This window comes from Uloborus diversus, chromosome 5 (assembly GCF_026930045.1).
Source record: "Uloborus diversus isolate 005 chromosome 5, Udiv.v.3.1, whole genome shotgun sequence".
Lineage (NCBI taxonomy): Eukaryota > Metazoa > Arthropoda > Arachnida > Araneae > Uloboridae > Uloborus > Uloborus diversus.
The window spans coordinates 15,196,321-15,217,192 of NC_072735.1; the positions used below are offsets into that span (position 1 = coordinate 15,196,321).

At 36.0% G+C, this 20,872-nt stretch overlaps 1 protein-coding gene across 1 annotated transcript in view; it reads left to right on the forward strand.

Annotated features, from left to right (window-relative positions):
- LOC129222455 (RRP12-like protein) overlaps positions 1-20,872 on the forward strand; it is a 181,859-nt gene that overhangs the window by 19,162 nt on the left and 141,825 nt on the right. The window contains exons 4-10 of the mRNA XM_054856970.1: positions 630-758; positions 2,699-2,775; positions 7,216-7,342; positions 7,443-7,525; positions 7,601-7,694; positions 13,081-13,243; positions 14,636-14,817. Of these exons, the coding sequence (XP_054712945.1) occupies positions 630-758; positions 2,699-2,775; positions 7,216-7,342; positions 7,443-7,525; positions 7,601-7,694; positions 13,081-13,243; positions 14,636-14,817 (855 nt within the window). The remainder of the gene's footprint in view (positions 1-629; positions 759-2,698; positions 2,776-7,215; positions 7,343-7,442; positions 7,526-7,600; positions 7,695-13,080; positions 13,244-14,635; positions 14,818-20,872) is intronic.

The window sequence follows — 20,872 nt, forward strand, 5'->3', positions numbered from 1 at the left end:
GTGTGTGTGTGTATGTTTTTTCCTTCTTTTTCAAACTGCATGTGAGGGTCTCAGGTCTTATGAATAACTTAAGTTTTTTGGTGTTTAAATTATTCTTTCACTAGTACTTTTTAATATTGCGATATTTATATGTATTTCTGAACTGTTTTCTTCTTAGTTTAAGATTATTACTATTTATTATAGTAATTTAAGGTTTATAAACAATCGGCCAATAGCGCATTTCAGCGATCCAGAAAACTGGGAAATTCAGATATCCGGGATAGGGATGGTCCGGGACTTCACGGATAATTGGTTCTCTACTGTATTTATAAAAACTTCATCTTTTTTTCTATACCTAATGAAGAATTGATTATCATAGTTACCAAATTTTTAGTGTGAAAATAGCATGTAATTTGTTCTTTCATAAGTTAAAGCCATTATAAGCTGCTATCTTCATTTTATGCTTTAGTTCATACTCCTTTTATTTGTCAAACATTTTCTATCATAAATTTTGTTTTATCTTGCTTTAAATTTTGAAAATAAAATTAATCTTTTCTAACATTTTAGCAAATGTTTAAGCACAAATGTTAATTACATTTCAACTGTATATATATATAATGGTAACACTTATATTGCATTTTAATTTATAGGCCACATTTGAAAAGTTGGAATCAGAGCTAAGAGAAGTTAATTCAAATTCTGATGCTTTGAAAAAAACCTACTTCGAGTTAACTGAATTGAAAAATGTCTTAGTAGAAGCTCAAACATTTTTTTCGACTGTAAGTTCTTGTGACTAGTTTAACTTTTCTGAATACATAAAAACGCACAAGTGTGTGTACTAATATTGCTTAGGTGAAAGAAAACTGAAATGATTTAAAACTTTGAAAATGCAGGAAAATAATATTTATTGCTGTTATGCATGCCTATATCAAAATTTATGATATCCAGATGTTCACATTTTTTTGAATTTTGAGAAGTAAAAAGCTATGAATGTATAAATTGCAACAGGCATTGAATGCTTAAATTTCAAATTTTTTTTTTAATTTTCTTCGCAATTTACAGAAAGTTAAATTAAAACATGGACATGTTAAATTTGAATTTTGGTTTCTTCTTATGCGATTACCTTTACATTATCTGTAGGCTGAACTAAAATGTAGTGAGGAATAATTTTTCAATTGAAATTAGTCTTTCTTGGAGTTCTGAAGAAGCTCTCCTCTAATACATGATTGCGTATGCATGCATTCCTGTTTTTTAATTTTCTACCTGTTGTATATCTTTCTTTTAATAAGGTCTTAAAACTCACAGTCAGGATCTGGAGTCATTTCAAGAGCTTCATGCATTGTTTTAAATTGTCTCTTCAACTATAATGCTAAGTTTTTAGATAGCTTTTTTACTGCATTAATTGTTTTTTTTTTTTAAATAAACATTTTATTCATCATTCAGTACTTTGGTTAATAATCCAATTTAACCATCTTGTTCACTTATAGTTGACTATATTGTTACGGATCCGGTGCGACTTCTAACTTTCTTGAAATGATGACATAGTTATTGAGAAAACACAGGAGATTTATTTACACTATGTACAGGAAAGATAGTTAACAACTGCTAAATTAATCATCAGCAATTAAGCAAATATCAATCAACACCGTAAACTCGACGGTTACACACGTATTTACGTCGAAATACGAAAAACAACACAGCGAAATGCCTCGCAATAAACAGAACTAATACACTCTCAGTACAAATTCTCAATCGAAACTGACTTTTTATCATGCGTAATGGCTATTTTATAGACATCGAAGGAGACCTCTCAACTATTCCAGAAAATGCTACACCGTTCTACGCTTTCTTATTTCTTTCCATTCACAAATTTTATCATTCAGAAATGAGGGTACCGTATACTTCAGCCGAATGTACGGGGGCTGTATATTTATTACAAGAAACTATTTACAGGTTACGTTACTACAATAATTTTAGATGAAAGATAATTTAATAAACGCAAAATTTAGCTAGATTACGACAAATTAATCACAAAAATAATTACTATTTACCGAATTTGTAACAATATTATAAATTATTATATTCAAAAAAATTAAGTGACAAATTTTTTTATTCTCATCAACTAATAACTCTCTCACTGCATCGCCTGCGATTTTCAGGGGCAATGTTGAACTATCAAAATATGCTCACCCCGTGATTTCCACATTAAGTAATTTGTAAATTCAATACATATATTTCATATTTGCTTTTTTTATACATGAAAAAATATGCATATTTTTGAGCTACTTCATTTAGGAAATTGAGCTGTTAGAGGGTTAAAAAATGTTTTGTTATAGATTAATCATATTTTAACAGAAAAATAATTGTAATCCTCTTTGAATTTGACGAAGAAAAAAATGTCTTGTAACCAGAAATTTTGGATTGAATTCTTGTAGATGTGGACAAATTTTATAACTTAATGAATCATTTAATTTGTTTAGCATAAAGCAGCATCTATAGTTTTTTTGTTTCAGTTGCAAAGTCCGTATTACAACATAATAAATATAATAAAAGCAAGAATAGGCTTTATTTAGTAGGAGTTAAGCAATAGTAACAGAAATTAAAACATATAAAAGTTTTGTTTTGTTTCTTTGGTAAATACTTTTCGATATTATTGTTTCAGATTTTAGTTTCATTGTTTTGATTTTACATGTAGTGTTTTGTTTTTATGCATTTTTAGCAAGAAGCTCCCGTTGAAAGTATGGACAGTTCTACTTTGGTTCCAAATGAAGTTCCAGCTTCTGCTGCACAACATGGGTATTTTTTTTCTGTTTGAAAACTGATTGATTAAAAGTTCAAACCAGTGAAATACATATTTTGAAAAATCTATTTCTCTTTAAAGCATTGTGCTTCTATTTTGCAGTCAGTAAGTAACTAACTTTGCGTAACTAGGGGGTTTGGCACCTATGGCGAACTTAGGAAATTGTGCCCCCCCCCCCTCACCCCACAGCGCCGTCCCGATGGAAAGTCACCGGAGGTCACTGCGACTTCCTAAATTTTTTTGGGGGGTTACATTTGACAAATTAGTTTAACAAATTAGGAAACAATATCGTAATTTCAAAATTCTTATTTTCTATTTTTAAATTGTTTTCAATGATACCCAATTTTCCCTTGAAGTAGAAGTTATGTATTTACAAGTATATGTGTGCATAGTCGAATTTTATCATTCGGTAAATTTGGGATTTTATTTGGCATATTCAGAATTCTCCCCTTCCCAAAAATTTTAGTTCTCCTCCCACATTTCACATAAATTCAATAAAACCTATGATATTTTCAATATGTTAATAACTATAAATAACTAGTGGTATCCGCAGGGCTTTGCCCGTAGTAGAAAAATTAAAAGGTCTTCTGGTTCGCTTGTATATTTACAAATAATGTATGGTGAATTTCTCGCCTATAGATTTGTGCCCATGTTACGGTTCCACGGGATGATAATTTCGTAATTTACTCGTCCATCATTTGGTCTTAAAATTGGAATAGAAAAAGAACCACATCCAATTTTTGAAAAATCGCTTCGAGGTGCGCACCCCCATGCTACAAACTAATTCTGTGCCAAATTTCATGAAAATCAGCCGAACGGTCTAGGCGCTATGTGCGTCACAGAGATCCTGACAAACGGAGAGAGATTCGGACAGAGAGACTTTCAGCTTTATTATTAGTAAAGATGAACGTTCTTGAACCAAATGAGAATAAAAAAATTTCAGTTCCGTTTATAATATTGCATTTATAATTATTTTTTTTAAACAGCTTCAACTTTAAATAGAATTTGTTTCAAACCATTAGGAAAATGTACAATAAACATAATTCACACTTACTAAATGAAGGAAAGAAACCTTAATTTTTTTTAAATAAAAATCAAAGCATTTAAAAAAAAATATTATAATTTGGAAAGCAAAGAAAATACAAAAAACATTGCTAATCTGAAATTACTTAAAAAACACGACCGTTTACATACAGGCAGAATAAAAGTGCTATATATTTGCTAATTAAAGACTCCCAATATTTTGTTCAACTTCGACTTTATTACTTATCAGTTTTTCAACTGAAAACAATATAAGACTAATGAAAATTTCTCTCTATCTGTGTGACTTATATCTACATAGTATAAAATGAAGTCTCCAAAAAGCATCTGTTTGAATTTCAATGGTGCAGGTGCGCCATGAACCCCCCCCCCCCTCCTAGGTGGGCACCCCTGACAAAGCAAAAGCAGTTCATTTCTGCATTCTTAACACAGTTGGATGATAGAAAAAGCAACATGGAATCAAAAACTAGGAAATCCAGTTTTTTAAAAAGTAATTGACAATTTTTTTAAACTACTGAACTTGCCACCGATTTCACAGTTCAAATTGAAGAGAAATTTAATGAAATAAAAATTGTGATCAATACAGTAATCTATGCATGGATAAGAGGACTCAAACATCATGTACTTGCACAGTAAAATACCGAAGCTCATTATTGTAAACTGATGAGATTACTCTCTATAAATAAAAAAAATAAATAAATAAAACAGTATGCTAAATTTTTTAAAATCAAAAAAATTAGAAGGAGCAAAATTTAAGGTTTTTGTGATCAGATTAAGGCAGACAAGATCGCCCACATGAACTGTAAGTGGCATCAAAATCTTGATGGTGAAAAAGGGATGATGAGCTGCTAGAACGAGCAAGTCAGTTTTTCTGCTCAAATCCCCTGGAGCAAAATAGATTCATTTGTTCCACTGTCCTTGGGATTATCTGAACTTTAAGAAAGTTAATTTTAAGGTAGAGAAGAAAAACTTTAATGCCACTTATTTACAGAATAAAAATTAAGGAGCTTGTAAGGAGATAGTAGTAAAGTTTCAGGAATTTAAGGGCACTTATTTTCTTTTCTTAAAAAGCTGGAGTTATTAAGGAGCATACGAACCCTAATGTGAGCAAACACTGAGGAAACTGGTTTCAACAAGGTGATACTATTCATTTATACATCCCCAAAATCCCCCATGAACAGTGTCAGCGAGATTGTAATAAATGTCGAATGTCAAGCTGTAACAGAGAGGACATTCCAGCTGTGTCCCCTCTCTTACACATCCATGTCCCCTATGTTGTGGCTACATTTCTTCTAATTAGTAACAACTTTCCAAAATTATAACAAAATATGATTAAACTATTAAATTTTACTGAGTGTATACCTATTTTTAACTTTGAATCTCTTTAATATTTTGCATAAAGTAAACTTATTTAAAAATTTGCAACAGAGGGGACAAATTAATCGCTGGAATGCTTTATCGTTTTAAAATATAAAAATATTCGCCGAATGAAGAAAATCACTGCATGTGCACACTGCACACTTATAGTACTTAGGGACAATGAATGTTCATGTATGAAATAAAACTGTATGAAAAATCACTGTATTTTAAACAGTTATTGCTGTTTTAAAAAGCAACATTTTAAAAGTGAAAATCAAAATCAGAAATGTCTCTTATTCATCTCAAATTTTAAACATAACTATGCATGTCTGTCAAAAACATCCATTCAATCCAAAAACTTCAATAAATTTTCTTCATAATAATATCAAACACAAGGGTATTGCTTTAAGTTCAAAAAACCATGTTGTGGTTTCAGTTGGCATGGAATGACGCTACTTTTTGAACAGTTCCAAAAAAAAAAAAAAAAAAAAAACCATAACATTAGAATCTATGAGGAAATTTGAAGCTCATATAAATACTGAACAAAAAGGCATATTTATTTTGCAAACTTGATGGAAAGAGTTTTTGTTGTTTGAATTGCAAGTTTGATTTGGAAACATCACTAGAGGTTTTACATGCAGTTCTGTGGTAACTTTGCCTAAAATTGTCAGTATCTCCAAATTTACGCTGGATTTAGAATTTCATTTTGGGCATCAAATTTAATGGGGGGTACGAGGTCAAATTTGGATATTTTTTTCGAAAATTGGGGGCCACACTTCTCCACACTTCTTCACACTCCTTTCCACACTTCTTGCAGTATGCTGAAGCACCAACTGTTTCAGGACCATAAATCCATCATATTTATGTATAACATGAAGCTTCAATAGAGTTATTACCATTTTGATTATTTATTATTCTTCCAACAGAACAGTGATAGTACCTTTACAATTGGCACTATTTTATTCAAAAAAGCATGTTAAAAAACTTTAGGTGACTAAATTTTTCTCTAGCTTTTGTGCTGTGAAAACTTTTCGAAAACTAGCTGAAAGCCATGGTAATGGATTTAGAACCTAATGTCTTAATAATAAAGCAGGAGGAGGGAGAGGTCATTTTCTTGAAAAGGAATTTGAATATTGCTTAATCTTATGGTGTTTAATCACCGTAATTTCGGGTAGATAAGCCGCCCTATCGTATACGCCGCACATGCAATAATTTATTAACTAAAAACAAAAGTTCATCGGATAAGCCGCCCCATCGTATACGCCGCAGAAGAGCGTACCAAAACATGGCGCCTCACCCCCTCTATATATATATATATATATCTCTATATATACATAAAAACGGATGCGATCATTTATTATAGTTAGAACAAAACTGTAACAAGCAACTGCACTTGTTGACTGATAGAAATGGAATAAACTTCGTGTAAAAAAAATGTTAGAAAATGCTACGGTTACACAAAAAACTAGTGTTGCCAGATGACATCTACATTTGGTTGGATGAGAAGTTTTCGAATCATTGTGTTATACTTAGCAGTTCATTAAAAAATTGTTTACCCTTTATCAATTGATTCTTTTTTTTAAATTTATTATCATTGAGACATTTTAAAACATTACTCAGACTATAGGGACTCTAACTCACAGAAGCTAGCTATTCCTCCATTTTTCGGCCTTGTGAAACGTATGTTACCATCACGAATCCGGTAACAAAAGCGGTAAAATCGGCGCAAATTAACGCAGGTTTAAGTGTGTGAGAAATTAAATTTAATGAAAAACCTGTTTAATCGTGCAATTTGAGAGCTCTACTAGCGTTTTTTAATGAATTTTAACATTGCCGCTCGATTGGGCGAACATGAAAAGCACTAGGAAAATTTCTTCAGATACGCCGCAGATGTTAAATTTCAACTTTAAAACACGTATAAGCCGAGGCTTATCTACCCGAAATTACGGTATATGTCTATCAATATGTTAGTAACCATGATGCATAAATATAAAGGTAGAAAGCTTTTAATTTTTTTTAAATTTTATTTTGAAAAGGTTTGTTATTGGAGTTATATTAAGGGAGCGCATACCAGGTTTTGAAATGATGTTATGGCGCGTTTGTCGAGGAAAAGTTTTCCTCAGGCAAGCTGAAATAAGCACATTGATTGAAGATCCCTTTACAGTAAGTAGTTCCTGAAGTACTTGAATATATTCGAAATCTAACTGATGAAAATTGACCTTTTTCTAACATCATTCAATTGGCTGATTCAGTGTATTTTTAGGGAGAAAAACTGCATAAAGTTGTTTTCATCTTATTCTTTCAAGGTGACCAACTAAAGAGTCGTGTAAAAAAGATTTGTGAAGGGTATGTATAAATAATTCCATGTTGTTTTGTTATATTTTGTATGAATGAAACTTTGAATGTCATCTCATTTTGCAGATTTCATGCTACACTGTATCCTTGCCCAGATAATTACCAGGAGCGAGAAGATATGCTCAAGGGCGTTAAAACACGTATAGAAGACTTAAACCAAGTAAGTTCATAAATATTTGTTGTGATTTTCAATTATAATTTGCTGGCTCTGGTAAAAAAAAAAGTTATTGATCTTGGACGAGTGCATTTTTGTTTAGGTTGAAGATGGAGAAATTCTTAACTTGGCCCAATGCCAGCAGCCGTTGTCGGTTGCCAACAAACTGGTTGCTAAAATAAATTTAGTGACCCAGGAGGAGTTCGTAGCAGCGGTACAGTTCAAATTTTAAATTGAAGGCAAAATTTGGGTACTTGGGTATTAACATTGCTGTACTGCACATTGGCGTCGTCAGCTGAAATTTATTGTGGGGGGGGGGGGACCTTTCTGACTCTGTCATTTTCAAGTTGCACCAAGAAAAATTCATGTGTGTGTATATATATATATATATATATATATATATATATATTTGATAGCAATATAAGGATTGAACAAGAACGAAAAAATCTTTTAAAAGAAGGAAAAATGAAAAAATCCCAAAATACCCTGGGGCCTCATCAGGGGGTACTCCCCAAGGGTAGGGAAAAACCATGAGATGTTTCGTGAGTGCTGCTGGCGAAATTTTCCTAAAAAAGCAGCACTAGTCCCCGACATCTCACAAAACAAGCAAGTGGGTTACTGAAAGTCCAGAATATCAGCATGACATGAAATACAAACATTGAACCTTATAAAACGAAAAATACAAGTTTTATCTAAAGAAAATAGAACAATATTTAAGCTACAAGATTTATATAAAGAAAATAGAACAACATTTAAACCACAAGAGAAACAAAATTCATACCTGAACTCAAAATCAAAAGAAAGAACGGGCAACCATCAAATTCATGGAACAGAAAATTTTCTGTTCTTCTTCCATATGTGCATCTTTTTAGAGGCGCTATATGTCCGCAGTTCCTTTTCATGGACGACAATGCACCATGCCATCGCATAGTAGCTGCCGAACAGCTCTTAGAGTGAGGATATTGAATGTATGGATTGGCCGGCATGATCTCCGGATCTCAATCCCATCGAGCATGTATGGGATTTTCTAGGCAGACGCTTGGCAGCTCGTACCTTACCACCAGTAACGATTCGGGAGCTTCGATTGGCGCTGCAAGACGAATGGGCAGCAATGCCTCAACAACTCATTGACACCCTCATTCTCAGCATGGGCAGACGCTGTGAAACCTGCCTAGCAGTCGGGGGAGATCATATCCCCTACTAAAGACCGGATGTTTCTTGCTGGACACCCATCACAGGGATGTTTCGGCCTTCATTCGCATTGCGCTCCATGCTACTTTTTCAATAAAGCTTCTTTTTATCCCTCTGATTTCTCTTTTAGTAAGTGTTGCTTACATTACACATGTCCTTACGTATTGGGGATCTTACAGTATTAAATGTGTTGATTTGGAAAGCTTTTGTACAAAGTTATATTGAAAAAACCATCTCGTCCTTAATTTTTGCACACCAGTGTACCCTCAACACATGAAATGATCTTTATTTTTGTCGGAACTTTTCCCAATAAAGGAAGCTCCTTTTATTTCTGTCTTTTTTTCTGGTCATCTTGCGCTTCTTTTTTCGTTGGTCTATTGGAAGTGACCTCACAGTATCCATTGTTATGCTGACTTACGATTCGCTTTTGAAATTGCACGTTAATTTTTAGACTCCTTCCCTTTTTTCTCTAATGTGACACTTTTTTGGTCAAACTTGAGATGCCGCAATCACATTTTAGAAATTGTGCTTCGGTAAGGTACTTTGAAGCCACATGTTGAATAATGTCAAACACATGACACGTCATTTCCCTTCCTACCCCAAACTTAACCAAGGGCGCCCATATAGGGAGACAAGGGGGGAGGGGCTCGAGCCCCCCTTGGAAATTAGAAATTCCTTGCTTTTAATACTTTTTTCTTTGCAAAAATATAAAAATATTTCTGCTCCAGCCATTAATGAATAAATAATTAAAAATGTCAAATTTTAATGACTCTAATCTGTCCTGAAATCTGCAATCATGGGGAAAATATCCTACTAAACCATGGTTAAAATTTCTGAGCCCCCCTTACAATTTTGCATATGGGCGCCCATGAACTTAACCTTTGACCAGATAAGAGGTCTTCTAAATTTTTGTGCATCCTTTGGCCAGGATGTTCTTGCCAGCTGCGAAAAACCGCCAAAGAGGTCTGGTGTCCCATTTTGTTTGGGTAATATCGGGGTCGCTATAAATAGAATCAAATCGGAGAAACAAACACTGCAAAACTCGAAACAGAAACCTGGAAGTGCCGAGAAACAAGATAAGAAAGAAAGGGGCAGAAACTCAGATCCCCGTCCTGATTTCTGTTGACTTATTAGCACAAGAGTCGTAAAAAAAAGGGGGGGGGAGTTGTCCATCTAGTTTCAGTATCTCAAAGTTGTCCCGTTGTTTCCCCCTAAATAGCAACAAATAAGCTGGAATGACTTCCAAGCCGGGGATGTCGGGGACACGATTAGTGTTTTCAATACCGGACATTTAAGGGCAACCCCCCCCCTGCAAACAATTTATTACCCCGCTAACATATCTCTAGATCTGGGTTGACATTACACTCGGGAAAAGGTGTCCCCTTTTTAGCATCCTCCACTGAATTTAGTGTGAGCAGAGAGCAGAGCAATGGTTTGTCACTGGAGTTCACTTTCCGTTCACTATACACATCACCTATTTTGTTTTTTTCAGTTCTTTTTTTTTCGATGTTCATTTCCTTTTATTTGATATGAATTAAGCATGGTAAATTATGTATTATGCAACTGTTTAAAGTCTTCAAAGTAAAAATAATTTCCCCAAAATAATAAATTTCATTTTGAGAATTATCGAGGGGGTTCGATTTTCAAACACTGAGGGGGTCCAGTCCTCAAATATTGTGGGGAGGGGGGTCCAGACACCTTGGACCCCCCCCCGGCCGCGACGCCCATGGTACTGTATGTAGTTCTGCTTTAGCCCTGACTTAAGGGCAGTAACTTACTGCATTATACAGAAGCTTTGCCTTCAATTTATGAATTGAACGGTACCATTCCTGCGGACTTTCGCTGGTGTGCTAAATTTACTTCAGCTACTAGTTTGTTGGCACTCTCAGCTTCATTAAGATGATATCTGCCTCCAGCTTGGTTGTTGTCTAATCCAGACTGATGTCTGTAACAAGGACAAAACTGCAGTCTCTGGATGGCATGTTGGTATATTGCATGTGTTCAGACTTGTTTTGGTTACAAGAACCCATTTATCAATGCAAAATGGTGTGAGCCAATAGATATTAAGGCATCCAGCAAAACAAAAGTGGTTTTCAAAGTTTTCAAAATGATATATTTTGGCCAATGGTATATTTTTGCATCGCAATGACCTTTTCTCATTTAGCTTATAAAAAGTCAAAATTTTGCCATCACCTAAATTTCGCTGCATATGCTCCAGTGCAGAACCTCAAGTTCCTAAATAGGGCTTAATAATAATTTGTCCTCTGTTAAAAAAAAAAAAATCAAAGTCTTACGTTTTGTTAACCATTGTTCAGTACTATTATATTAAATAGATACATTAAAAGCTTGAATTTAAAAAAATGAATTTCGCTAAAAGCTGCAAAATTCATTTTTCTAATATTTATGTGTTTTTACTTTCTTCTATATCTAATACTAGCAGTACCCGCACAGCGATGCCCATGCTAAAAATTTAATGGAAGTCTGTTGAATTAAAAAAATTGACACCCCTCCCCCTCTGATGTGAAATGATCATTTTTCTTTGTATAAAATGCATACACAACCTTTCAAAAAAAAAAAAAAAACCTATCAAAGTTTCTTTGGAATTTGAAACTTTTCGTCAAATTATTGAATTAGACTTACAGTTGCTTTAAAACTCTATTGAGCGAGTGAAGCGGTTTTTACTGCAATTTAAAATATTTCACCAAATAAACAAAAAAAGAGATCAAATAATATCTTTCAAATGTAAAAATAGTTCCCCAACTCTATTGTTTATCGCCAAACTCGCCCAGCAACCACGCTATCATAATCCATCCATTTAACAGAAAAAAAATATCCCGTGGATTATTCAAAATCATCATCAGAAAAAAAGAAGAAAATGTTGTGCATTTCACTCAGATAAAAACAAATCTAAAGTTTCTTTTCTTTCAAAACAAATCGCCAAAACAATGAATTACATTTATGATTGCTTTAAAACAATAATCCTAGACTGAACTGCTCAGCACTTAACGGACCAAGCGACCACGCTACCGGAACCCAGCCCTTTTGCGAGTGAAGCGGATGTTTTTTCTTTAGCAATAATAAATTTTTTGCCAAACAAACAAAAAAAGTATAAAATCACATTAACAGTAGTTTTCAAATCTTTATATATTAAGAGCTGCGTTGCCCGGCTTTGCCCGGTCTACCTTGAGAATAAAAATTATGTCAAGTGACATATATTCAACAATCAGGCTTAAATGAAAGAAAAAAAAACACCATGCAAAATCATCCTTCCAAACAATGACGACAGATATTAAAATACTTTTAAGAAATTAAAATGTGAAAGATAGATTTTTAAAAGCATAACCATTGGAACACGAAATAAAATAAGTTTAAGAAATTAAATGCAAAATAAAGGAAATAAACAATGGGATACAAAAAGCGTAACCATGGAAATGCGAAAATAAAATGGTTGACAACCTGAATCAAAATGACATTTTTCGAAATTGATTTAAAAACGCTTGTAACTTTTTTCCTTTGAAGGTAGAAGCTAAGTTTTTCGACCATAGGTCGAGAGAGACCTGGAGTAAAAAATGTCACTTTTTCCAATGGTGTCAAAAAGAAAAGTGTGGGTTAATTCCTTCACTTTTTCTTGATAGATTTAATGAAGAAAGTAGTGCCTAAATTTCGGATAAGCCTAAAAAAGTTCGAGCTAAAAACGCAAATTACTCTCGCCGTTATTAAGTTAGAGAATTGAAACAAATTGTTTAGAACGCGGAAAATTGTACCCTTTTCAACGATATATAACATTAATATGTGCAGAAGACTTTTTAATAAGGATAAGAAAACGGGCGATTGGTCTTCGTACCATGAAGCTTGCAATAAGTACAATAAGGCAATAAGAACTAGTAAACAGGATAACTGGAGACAGTTCTGTAGCCATTTGGACAGCGTTTCTCGTGTTGCTATATAAACTCACGAAAATACTCTCTAGAGATAAATTTTGTCAACTGGGTTCCATTGAAAAGGAAGATGGTTCCTTTACCGAAGGCAGGGAAAGCACTTTAACAGAAATGTTTAGGGTACACTTGGCTCTATAATTAAAGATGACGAGAGTCATCCTGATATTCTGCTACACTCCTTACGTGGTAGTAAGGAAAGGTGGAAACTAGCGGGTGAAATTGTGACCCCTAGTAAGATTCAGTGGACCATTAATTCATTCAAGCCATTTAAATCTGCTGGACCAGATGATATTATACCTGCTCTCCTGCAGAAAGGTGTGGATATTATCACACCACATCTTTGTAGGATCTACAGGTCCTGTCTTGTTTTTGGCTTTGTGCCTTATGCTTGGAGAACTTGCAAGGTAATCTTCATACCCAAGCCAGGTAAGTCAAACTACATTGAGGCAAAAGCCTTTAGACCCATCAGTCTTACCTCTTTTCTCCTAAAAACTCTGGAGAAACTGATTGATAGGCACATCAGGGATAGTGTTTTGAAAACCAATCCTCTTTCTAAGTACCAGCATGCTTATCAGAAGGAAGGTCCACTGAGACTGCACTCTATGAGCTGACAACAGCTCTGGATAGTGCAGTAAATGGACAAGAAGTAGCGCTCACTGCTTTCCTTGACATAGAGGGAGCTTTTGATAAGGTCCCCTCTGAGACTATTAATAACCCTCTCACACACAAGGGAATTGATCCCATGATCTACACCTGGGTTAATAGTCTGCTAACAACCCGTATGGCAAAAGCTTGCATGCTGGGCAAAATTATGATGGTAGTTAACTGCCGTGGCTGCCCACAAGGGTGGTGTTCTCTCCCCTTTGCTTTGGTGCCTGGTGGTTGATGAACTTCTGGAAAGAATTAATCGCATAGGTCTGCACTGCATTGGCTATGCGGACGACATAACCCTTGTTACAAGGGGCAAGTTCCATGATACTGTTACAAATCTCATGAGGTCTGCCCTTAAGGAAATTGAAAAGTGGTGTTTGGCGGCAGGTCTTACGGTCAATCCGAATAAGACCTATTTGGTTCCCTTCACTCGAAAACGTCGCAAAGACTTGTAGATAATCGAGTTCTTTGGTTCTCCTCTTGCTTACTCTAGTGAGGTCAAGTACCTGGGTGTGATCTTTGACAAAACTTTGACATGGAATCCTCACCTTAAGCCAATTACCGATAAGGCCAAGAGGATCTTTTGGTCTTGCAGTCGTGCCATTGGTAATAATTGGGGTTTTTCTCCAAAAATAGCTCATTGGGTTTTTACTAGAGTAATTGTACCTACGATTACATATGGGGCAATTGCCTGGTGGGGTAAAACCTGTACCGTAACGGCTGAGGGTTGCCTCACCAAAGTACAAAGGATGGCTACTATTGCAATCACTAGTGCCATGAGAACTACTCCTTCCCATAGCCTTGAGCTCCTTCTTAGCCTACTTCCGCTACATAAGCAAGTGGAAATGGAGGTAATTCTGTGTGCGTACCGCCTCAAGCTCATGGGTCTCTGGAAGTCCCCTCATTACCTCTCTCTGTACGATAAACTGTGTGAAAAGACTAGTAAGCATCCTTGCTTTATGATGCTTTCAGACTGGATGTTAAAACAATTCAGCTTTAATGCAAATTATAACATTGTGTTTCCGTCCAGAGAGCAATGGAAGGATGTACAGGATATCATTGGCAAAGCGCACGAAATCTGGTTTACAGATGGTTCCAAGACTGCATCTGGAACTGGTTCTGGTGCATACTGTAGCAGTAATAACACAAATCTGTGCTCCTCATTAGGGAAGCTTGCTACTGTCTACCAGGCAGAAACTTTAGCCATGTTGGCTTGTGTAAATAACTGCCTAGAACGAGGCATAAGCGGGAAGGTTATCAGAATATTCTCTGGTAGCCAAGCTGTGTTGAAAGCTCTCAATCGAGACCGCTTCTCTACCAAAACCGTTTGGGAGTGCCATAATGCACTGGTAAGACTAGCTGGCAGTAATAGGGTTTCCCTTTACTGGGTTCCTGGTCACTGTGACATTGTGGGTAACGAATTGGCAGATCAGTTAGCTAAGCAGGGCTCCAATGCACCATTTATGGGACCCGAGCGTGTCCTCTGCCTGCCCTACAATGCTGTAAGTACTACTGCAAAGAACCTTCTTATGGATGAATCATATGGCCTGTGACTTCAGTCCGACTCTCAAAGACAGGCCAAGACTCTGAACCAGCAGCCTCCCTGGCTTAGATCCAAGGAACTGCTTACCGTATTTTCCTGCGTATAATCCGCGGATTATCTGCTAAAAAAGGCAAAGTTTATGAGGTGCAGATTATACGCAGCCGGGGATTATCTGTGATTTTTTTTCCCCTTAGCACCAACGCATTGAACCTCAATATTTTTACAGTAGGATTCACCGATCGAGACCGTACGCCGACTGAATGTTGTTTATTTTACGAAGCTTGCATGTTCTTCTTCGCTGCCTGCCTGTATGTTGGTTATTTTACGTTGCTTGAATGTTCCTCTTGGCGATTCAGGTCATGTAAAATAAGCAAGATTACAGTGAAATAGGTAGCCATTTGCACAAGATTAGACCGTTTGCTCCTTTGTCTTGACTTTTTGTTTTTCAAGCAATTAGAGTACTATAATCAAGATTTCAAGAAGAAATCATTATATTTTAGATTATATTTCAGATTAATTTTGATTATGCCTTCAAAGCAATTACTTTTTCACGTTTTTAGTTTAGTTGCTCAAATGGCATGTTAAATTCAAACTTTATCTTCTTACATCGTATTATATAAATACAAATACAAATGTGACGACCAGCAACAGGCTCTGGGCCCAGCTAGGCTGGTCCTAGTCAATTAATTAGTCCCCAATGAAGATCAATGGCCCTCTTAAAGCTATCCACTCCCTTGCTCATTACCGCCTCTTCCAGTAAGCTATTCCAAGTGCCCACGACCCTGCTAAAGTAGTAGTTTTTCCTGATTTCCAAGTTAGCCTGAGATTTAAATAGCTTAAAACAATGACCCCTTGTCCTGCTTTCCCTGCAAAAATTCAATCCATTTACATCTTTCATTTTGATAAATTTAAATAACTGAATCATGTCCCCTCTGACTCTCCTTTGCTCCAGGCTATACATGTTAAGCCTATTAAGTCTGGTATCATAATCTAAATCTGAGAGTCCTCTTACTAATTTAGTTACCCTTCTTTGAACCCTTTCCAGTAGAAAAATATCTTTCTTCAGATAAGGCGACCAAAACTGAACAGCATACTCCAAATGAGGTCTTACTAAACTCCTATATAAAGGCAGAAGAACTTTCTTAGATTTGTTTGAAATAGATCTATTGATAAACCCAAGCATTTTGTTGGCTTTGTTACTAGCAATACTGCACTGTTGACTAAACTTGAAGTCCTGATTTATAAAGACACCCAGATCCATAACATTTTCTGCCTGATTTATCACTGAACCCTGTAAATGATATCTCATATGCTTATTTCCATGACCTAAGTGTAGCACTTGACATTTCCCTACACTAACTGCCATACCCCATTTATCTGCCCACTTAGCAATATGATCTAAATCCTCTTGCAGCTGCTTTACTTGTTCTTCATTTTCGACAATCCCCATAACTTTTACATCGTCAGCAAAACAATTCATGCTTCCAGAAATATTTTCATTGATGTCATTCATAAATATAATAAACAAAAGAGGCCCTAAAACCGATCCCTGAGGAACCCCACTTAAAACATCACTCCAATTAGAATGATTTCCTCTCACAACTACTCGTTGCTTCCTACCAGTAAGCCAATTTCTAACCCAAAGTAAAGTTTTTCCTCCTATTCCAATATCAGCTAACTTGCTGAGAAGAGCAACATGCGGTACCTTGTCAAAAGCTTTTTGAAAATCAATATAAACAACATCCACACATTTTTTGTTATCTAAAGCTGAGGTAACCTTGTCGTAGAAATGCAATAAATTAGTAGTACAGGACTTACCTTTCCTGAAACCATACTGCAAACTAGTCAACAGACTATTAGTCTCTAAGAACTTCATGATCTTAATTTTGATAAAAGTTTCGAAAATCTTACAAATCACCGAAGTCAAACTTACAGGTCTATAATTCCCATCAATACCTTTAGACCCCTTCTTGAAGAGTGGCGTTATGTTAGCCAGCTTCCAGTCCTCTGGCACCATCCCCGGGTTATAAGAAGCATTGAAAATATTCAAAATAACATCCACTAATTCCTCTGCACATTCAACTAAAATTTTTGGATAAATATTATCTGGTCCCAGAGCTTTAGTTGCTTTAATCTTTTTCAAATGAAATAAAACCTCCTCCCTCGAAAATACAAAATCCTCAAGCTGTATAATAGCTTGTGTCTTGTTAGTGTCAACTGTTGAGATACAGTTATCGTTAAACACACTGGAAAAAAAGTTATTTAGAACATTTGCAATATCCCTATCGTTGTGGATTAAATTTCCATACTCATCAACCAAAGGCCCAATTTGACTGTTTCGAGCTTTCCCAGAATTAGCGTAAGCAAAAAACCTCTTAGGGTTCCCATCAATATCATCTGCCAGCCTTTGCTCCAATTCCCTTTTCTGAATCCGTACCAAATACTTAAAATTTCGCCTTGCCTTACCATACTGGAGCCTCTCCGCACTCTGACCAGTTTCTTTAAACTTACGAAAAGTGGCTTGCTTATAATTAAGAGCTTCTTTAGTCTCTCTGGAGAACCACATGGGCCAAATTTTGGTACTAACACCTTTTCTCCTAAATGGAACATAATCCCCAACCATTTTAGCAAGTTTATCCTTAAATTCCGTCCACTGCTGATCTACGTCGCTATTTTCCAATCCTGATGAAAAAACCTCTTTCAAGCTCTGCCTAAGTGCATCAAAATCAGTGTTTCTGAAATTGGGCACAAACCTAAAATTATCATCTTTGCACACTTCAAATTTAACCCGGAACCTAATGCTGTTATGATCACTATCTCCAATATGCTCCCCTACAGACAACCCCTGAACAAAACTACCTATGTCACAAAAAACTAGATCCAAAATCGCCTCCTCTCGAGTTCCCTGAGTTACAACTTGATCTAAGAAACAGTCACCAATTACTTTTAAAAATTCCTCTTCTTTGCCATTACCAGGATAAAAATTATTCCAATCAATACCCGGAAAATTGAAATCCCCCATTATGATAACGGATCCCTTACTGGACATGTCACTAATAATACGGTACATCTGTTCATCTTGTCCCTGGTTTGAATTAGGTGGCCTATAAATGTTTCCAAAGCGTAGCTTTTTGCCCTTACTGCTCATCAACTCCAGCCAAACCATATCAATATCTGTAGGCTTATCATTTATGACCAATTCATTGCAAATAAAATTGTCTCTAACATAAAATAAAACCCCACCACCTCTTTTACCCACTCTATCCTGTCTGAACAAATTATACCCAGCAATATGCAATAACTCTGCATCAGATTCGGTAGCCCATGTCTCTGTAATTCCAATAACATCCAACTTCTCATCCATAACTATGCTTTTCAATTCATCCATCTTTTTCCTAATACTGCGAGCATTGGTATAGAAAACTTTAAGCATGCCTAAGTTGCTTTTATTTAACACCCAGAAATTTCCTAAATTACAATTGTTAACATTACTACTCTTGTTCGTCACTTTATTTCCATTTCTAGCAATACCCAAAAAAATTTCATTTTCTCGATACCTGATGCTTGAACCACGCCCCCCATTCCAACTTAGTTTTTTGACTCCGAAGCCCTTAAAATTAATCCACTAACCATTTTGACCCCTGTAGAGCTCAGATGCAGGCCATCCCTAGCAATCCAATCCCGTTTACAATGACTCCATACATCAATGAACCAGATACTGCGCTTTTCGCAAATTGACTTCAGTAGCAAGTTCATACACCTTGCACGTTGATTTAGCCAGCTCCTATGCACTCCATACCTGGGAAGCAAACCAACCACTTGGACATTCGTCGAAAAGCTGGTTGCTTTATCCAACAGGGATTCCCATTCCCTAGAAAACTCCTCATTTTTACTGTGGCCTACATCATTTGTTCCCACCCACAAAGTAACCATGTCCTCCTTATTCAATACTCCCTTCTTTTCAGCAACCATATTAACGTCTTTTACCCGAGCCCCTGGTAAACAACACCTAGCCACCTTACGCTTTACTCTCCCAACTGTGTTACCCACCTCCCTTACCATAAAGTCCCCCAAAATTACACCCTTAGTTTCCCAATCTAACTCCTCATTTGAAACTTCCCCCTGAATCTCTGGAACATTTATACCCTCTACAACTGGCCTACACCCTAATGCTAACTGTGCCTCCAAAACTAGCATCTTAAGTCTTAAGTCTGAGAGTTCAGCACATTTAGTGCAAATATAATCCTCCTCAAAAACAGACTCATTTCCCCCCTTATACAGGCAGAACATATGACATAAATCACAAGAGATCCACCTGTCCCCCTTCCCACTCTTTACCTCTTTCATAATGCATATAACACCCATTTCTACTCAGTGAATATGTTCCAAAAGGCAAAACAGAAAAATAAAAATGCAAAAAAACACAGAATAAATATTATTAACAGCAGTAAATAAACAGAGTTGCTACACCCAATAAAGCAACCAAGATCAAAAACCAGGAGATCACCACATGTTAGGCTTAGCTCCAAAAAATGCAAAAACACTTCAAGAATACAATAACAGCAAAAATGAGCCCCCAAAACACAATAAAACTAAATTACATGATAAAGTGAAGTAAAAAAACCTAAAACTAGACAGTAATAATGAAAAATTATAGTAAGAAAACACTTATCAAATTAGCAGCAATAACACTCCCTGCATCACAGGCGCCCTCTAGTGGCATGTGATGCAGGGAGTGATGCGCATAGTGGCAATATGCGGATTATACGCCGCCGCGGGTTATACGAAGCTTTTTTTTCTTCAGGCCGATTTTAGGACCTGCGGATTATAGGCCGCCCGCGGATAATATGCAGGAAAATACGGTAATTTGAGTAGGAATGAGATCAAGAAGTCTGTTGTCCAGTTGGGTTACTAACTGGACACTGCTCTCTTAATAGGCATCTTATTCTGATGGGTGTTACCGACAATCCTTCGTGTAGAGGATGTCATATGGCTGATGAAAGCTCAATTCATGTGCTATGTGAATGTGACTTCTACTCTGGGATTCCACTATGTAGATCCTCTGGGATTCCACTATGTAGATCCCTGGGAACTGCCTGGAATTTCGGTTAGGCAACTGCTAAAATTTATTTCTGTTACTGGGCTCCTTTAGTAGTCTAAGCGGGGATAGTACAATAGACCTGAGGTCTCAGTGTTCGCGCTAGTTTCAAGCGTCCCCCTTTTCACTTCGTACTTCAATATGTGCAAGTAATTTTTCACTCCCATATTCGGGAATTTATGTGAAGTTTGGACCTAAATTGAAAGAAAAGAAGAGCTATTTATCGGATTTTTTCGAATTATAGCCTATGTCACTCAGTAAGAAAGCAACTTTCATGTAGTGAAGGAATTTTTCAAATAGGCGCAGTTGTTCTGCAGATTACCTCGAACACATAAACACATAAAAATCCGCCCTCTCTCTTTATAATATTAGTATAGATACAGAAGAAAGTATTGGATTCGTGCAAATTTTCGAATTTCGAATTTTGATGGATTCGAACGTTTTGAGGTGTGCTGAGTCCATTTCGAACATTTTTGGAAAATGTCTGTGTGTGTGTGTGTCACGTATGGGTCATTCCATGTCAAGTGATCCAAAATTCGGGAAATTTTTTCCCTCACCCTTTTGTATTTCTTTGAAATTTGGCTCATCGGTTGTACCCTTTGAGGTAATCACATTGGAGATAGTGACCACAACAGTATTAGGTTTGGGATTAAATTTGATATGCACAAAGTAGAGAATTTTAGGTTTGTGCCCAATTTCAGAAATACTGACTTTGTGGCACTTCGGTATAGTTTGAAAGCAGTTTTTTCTTCTGGATTGGACA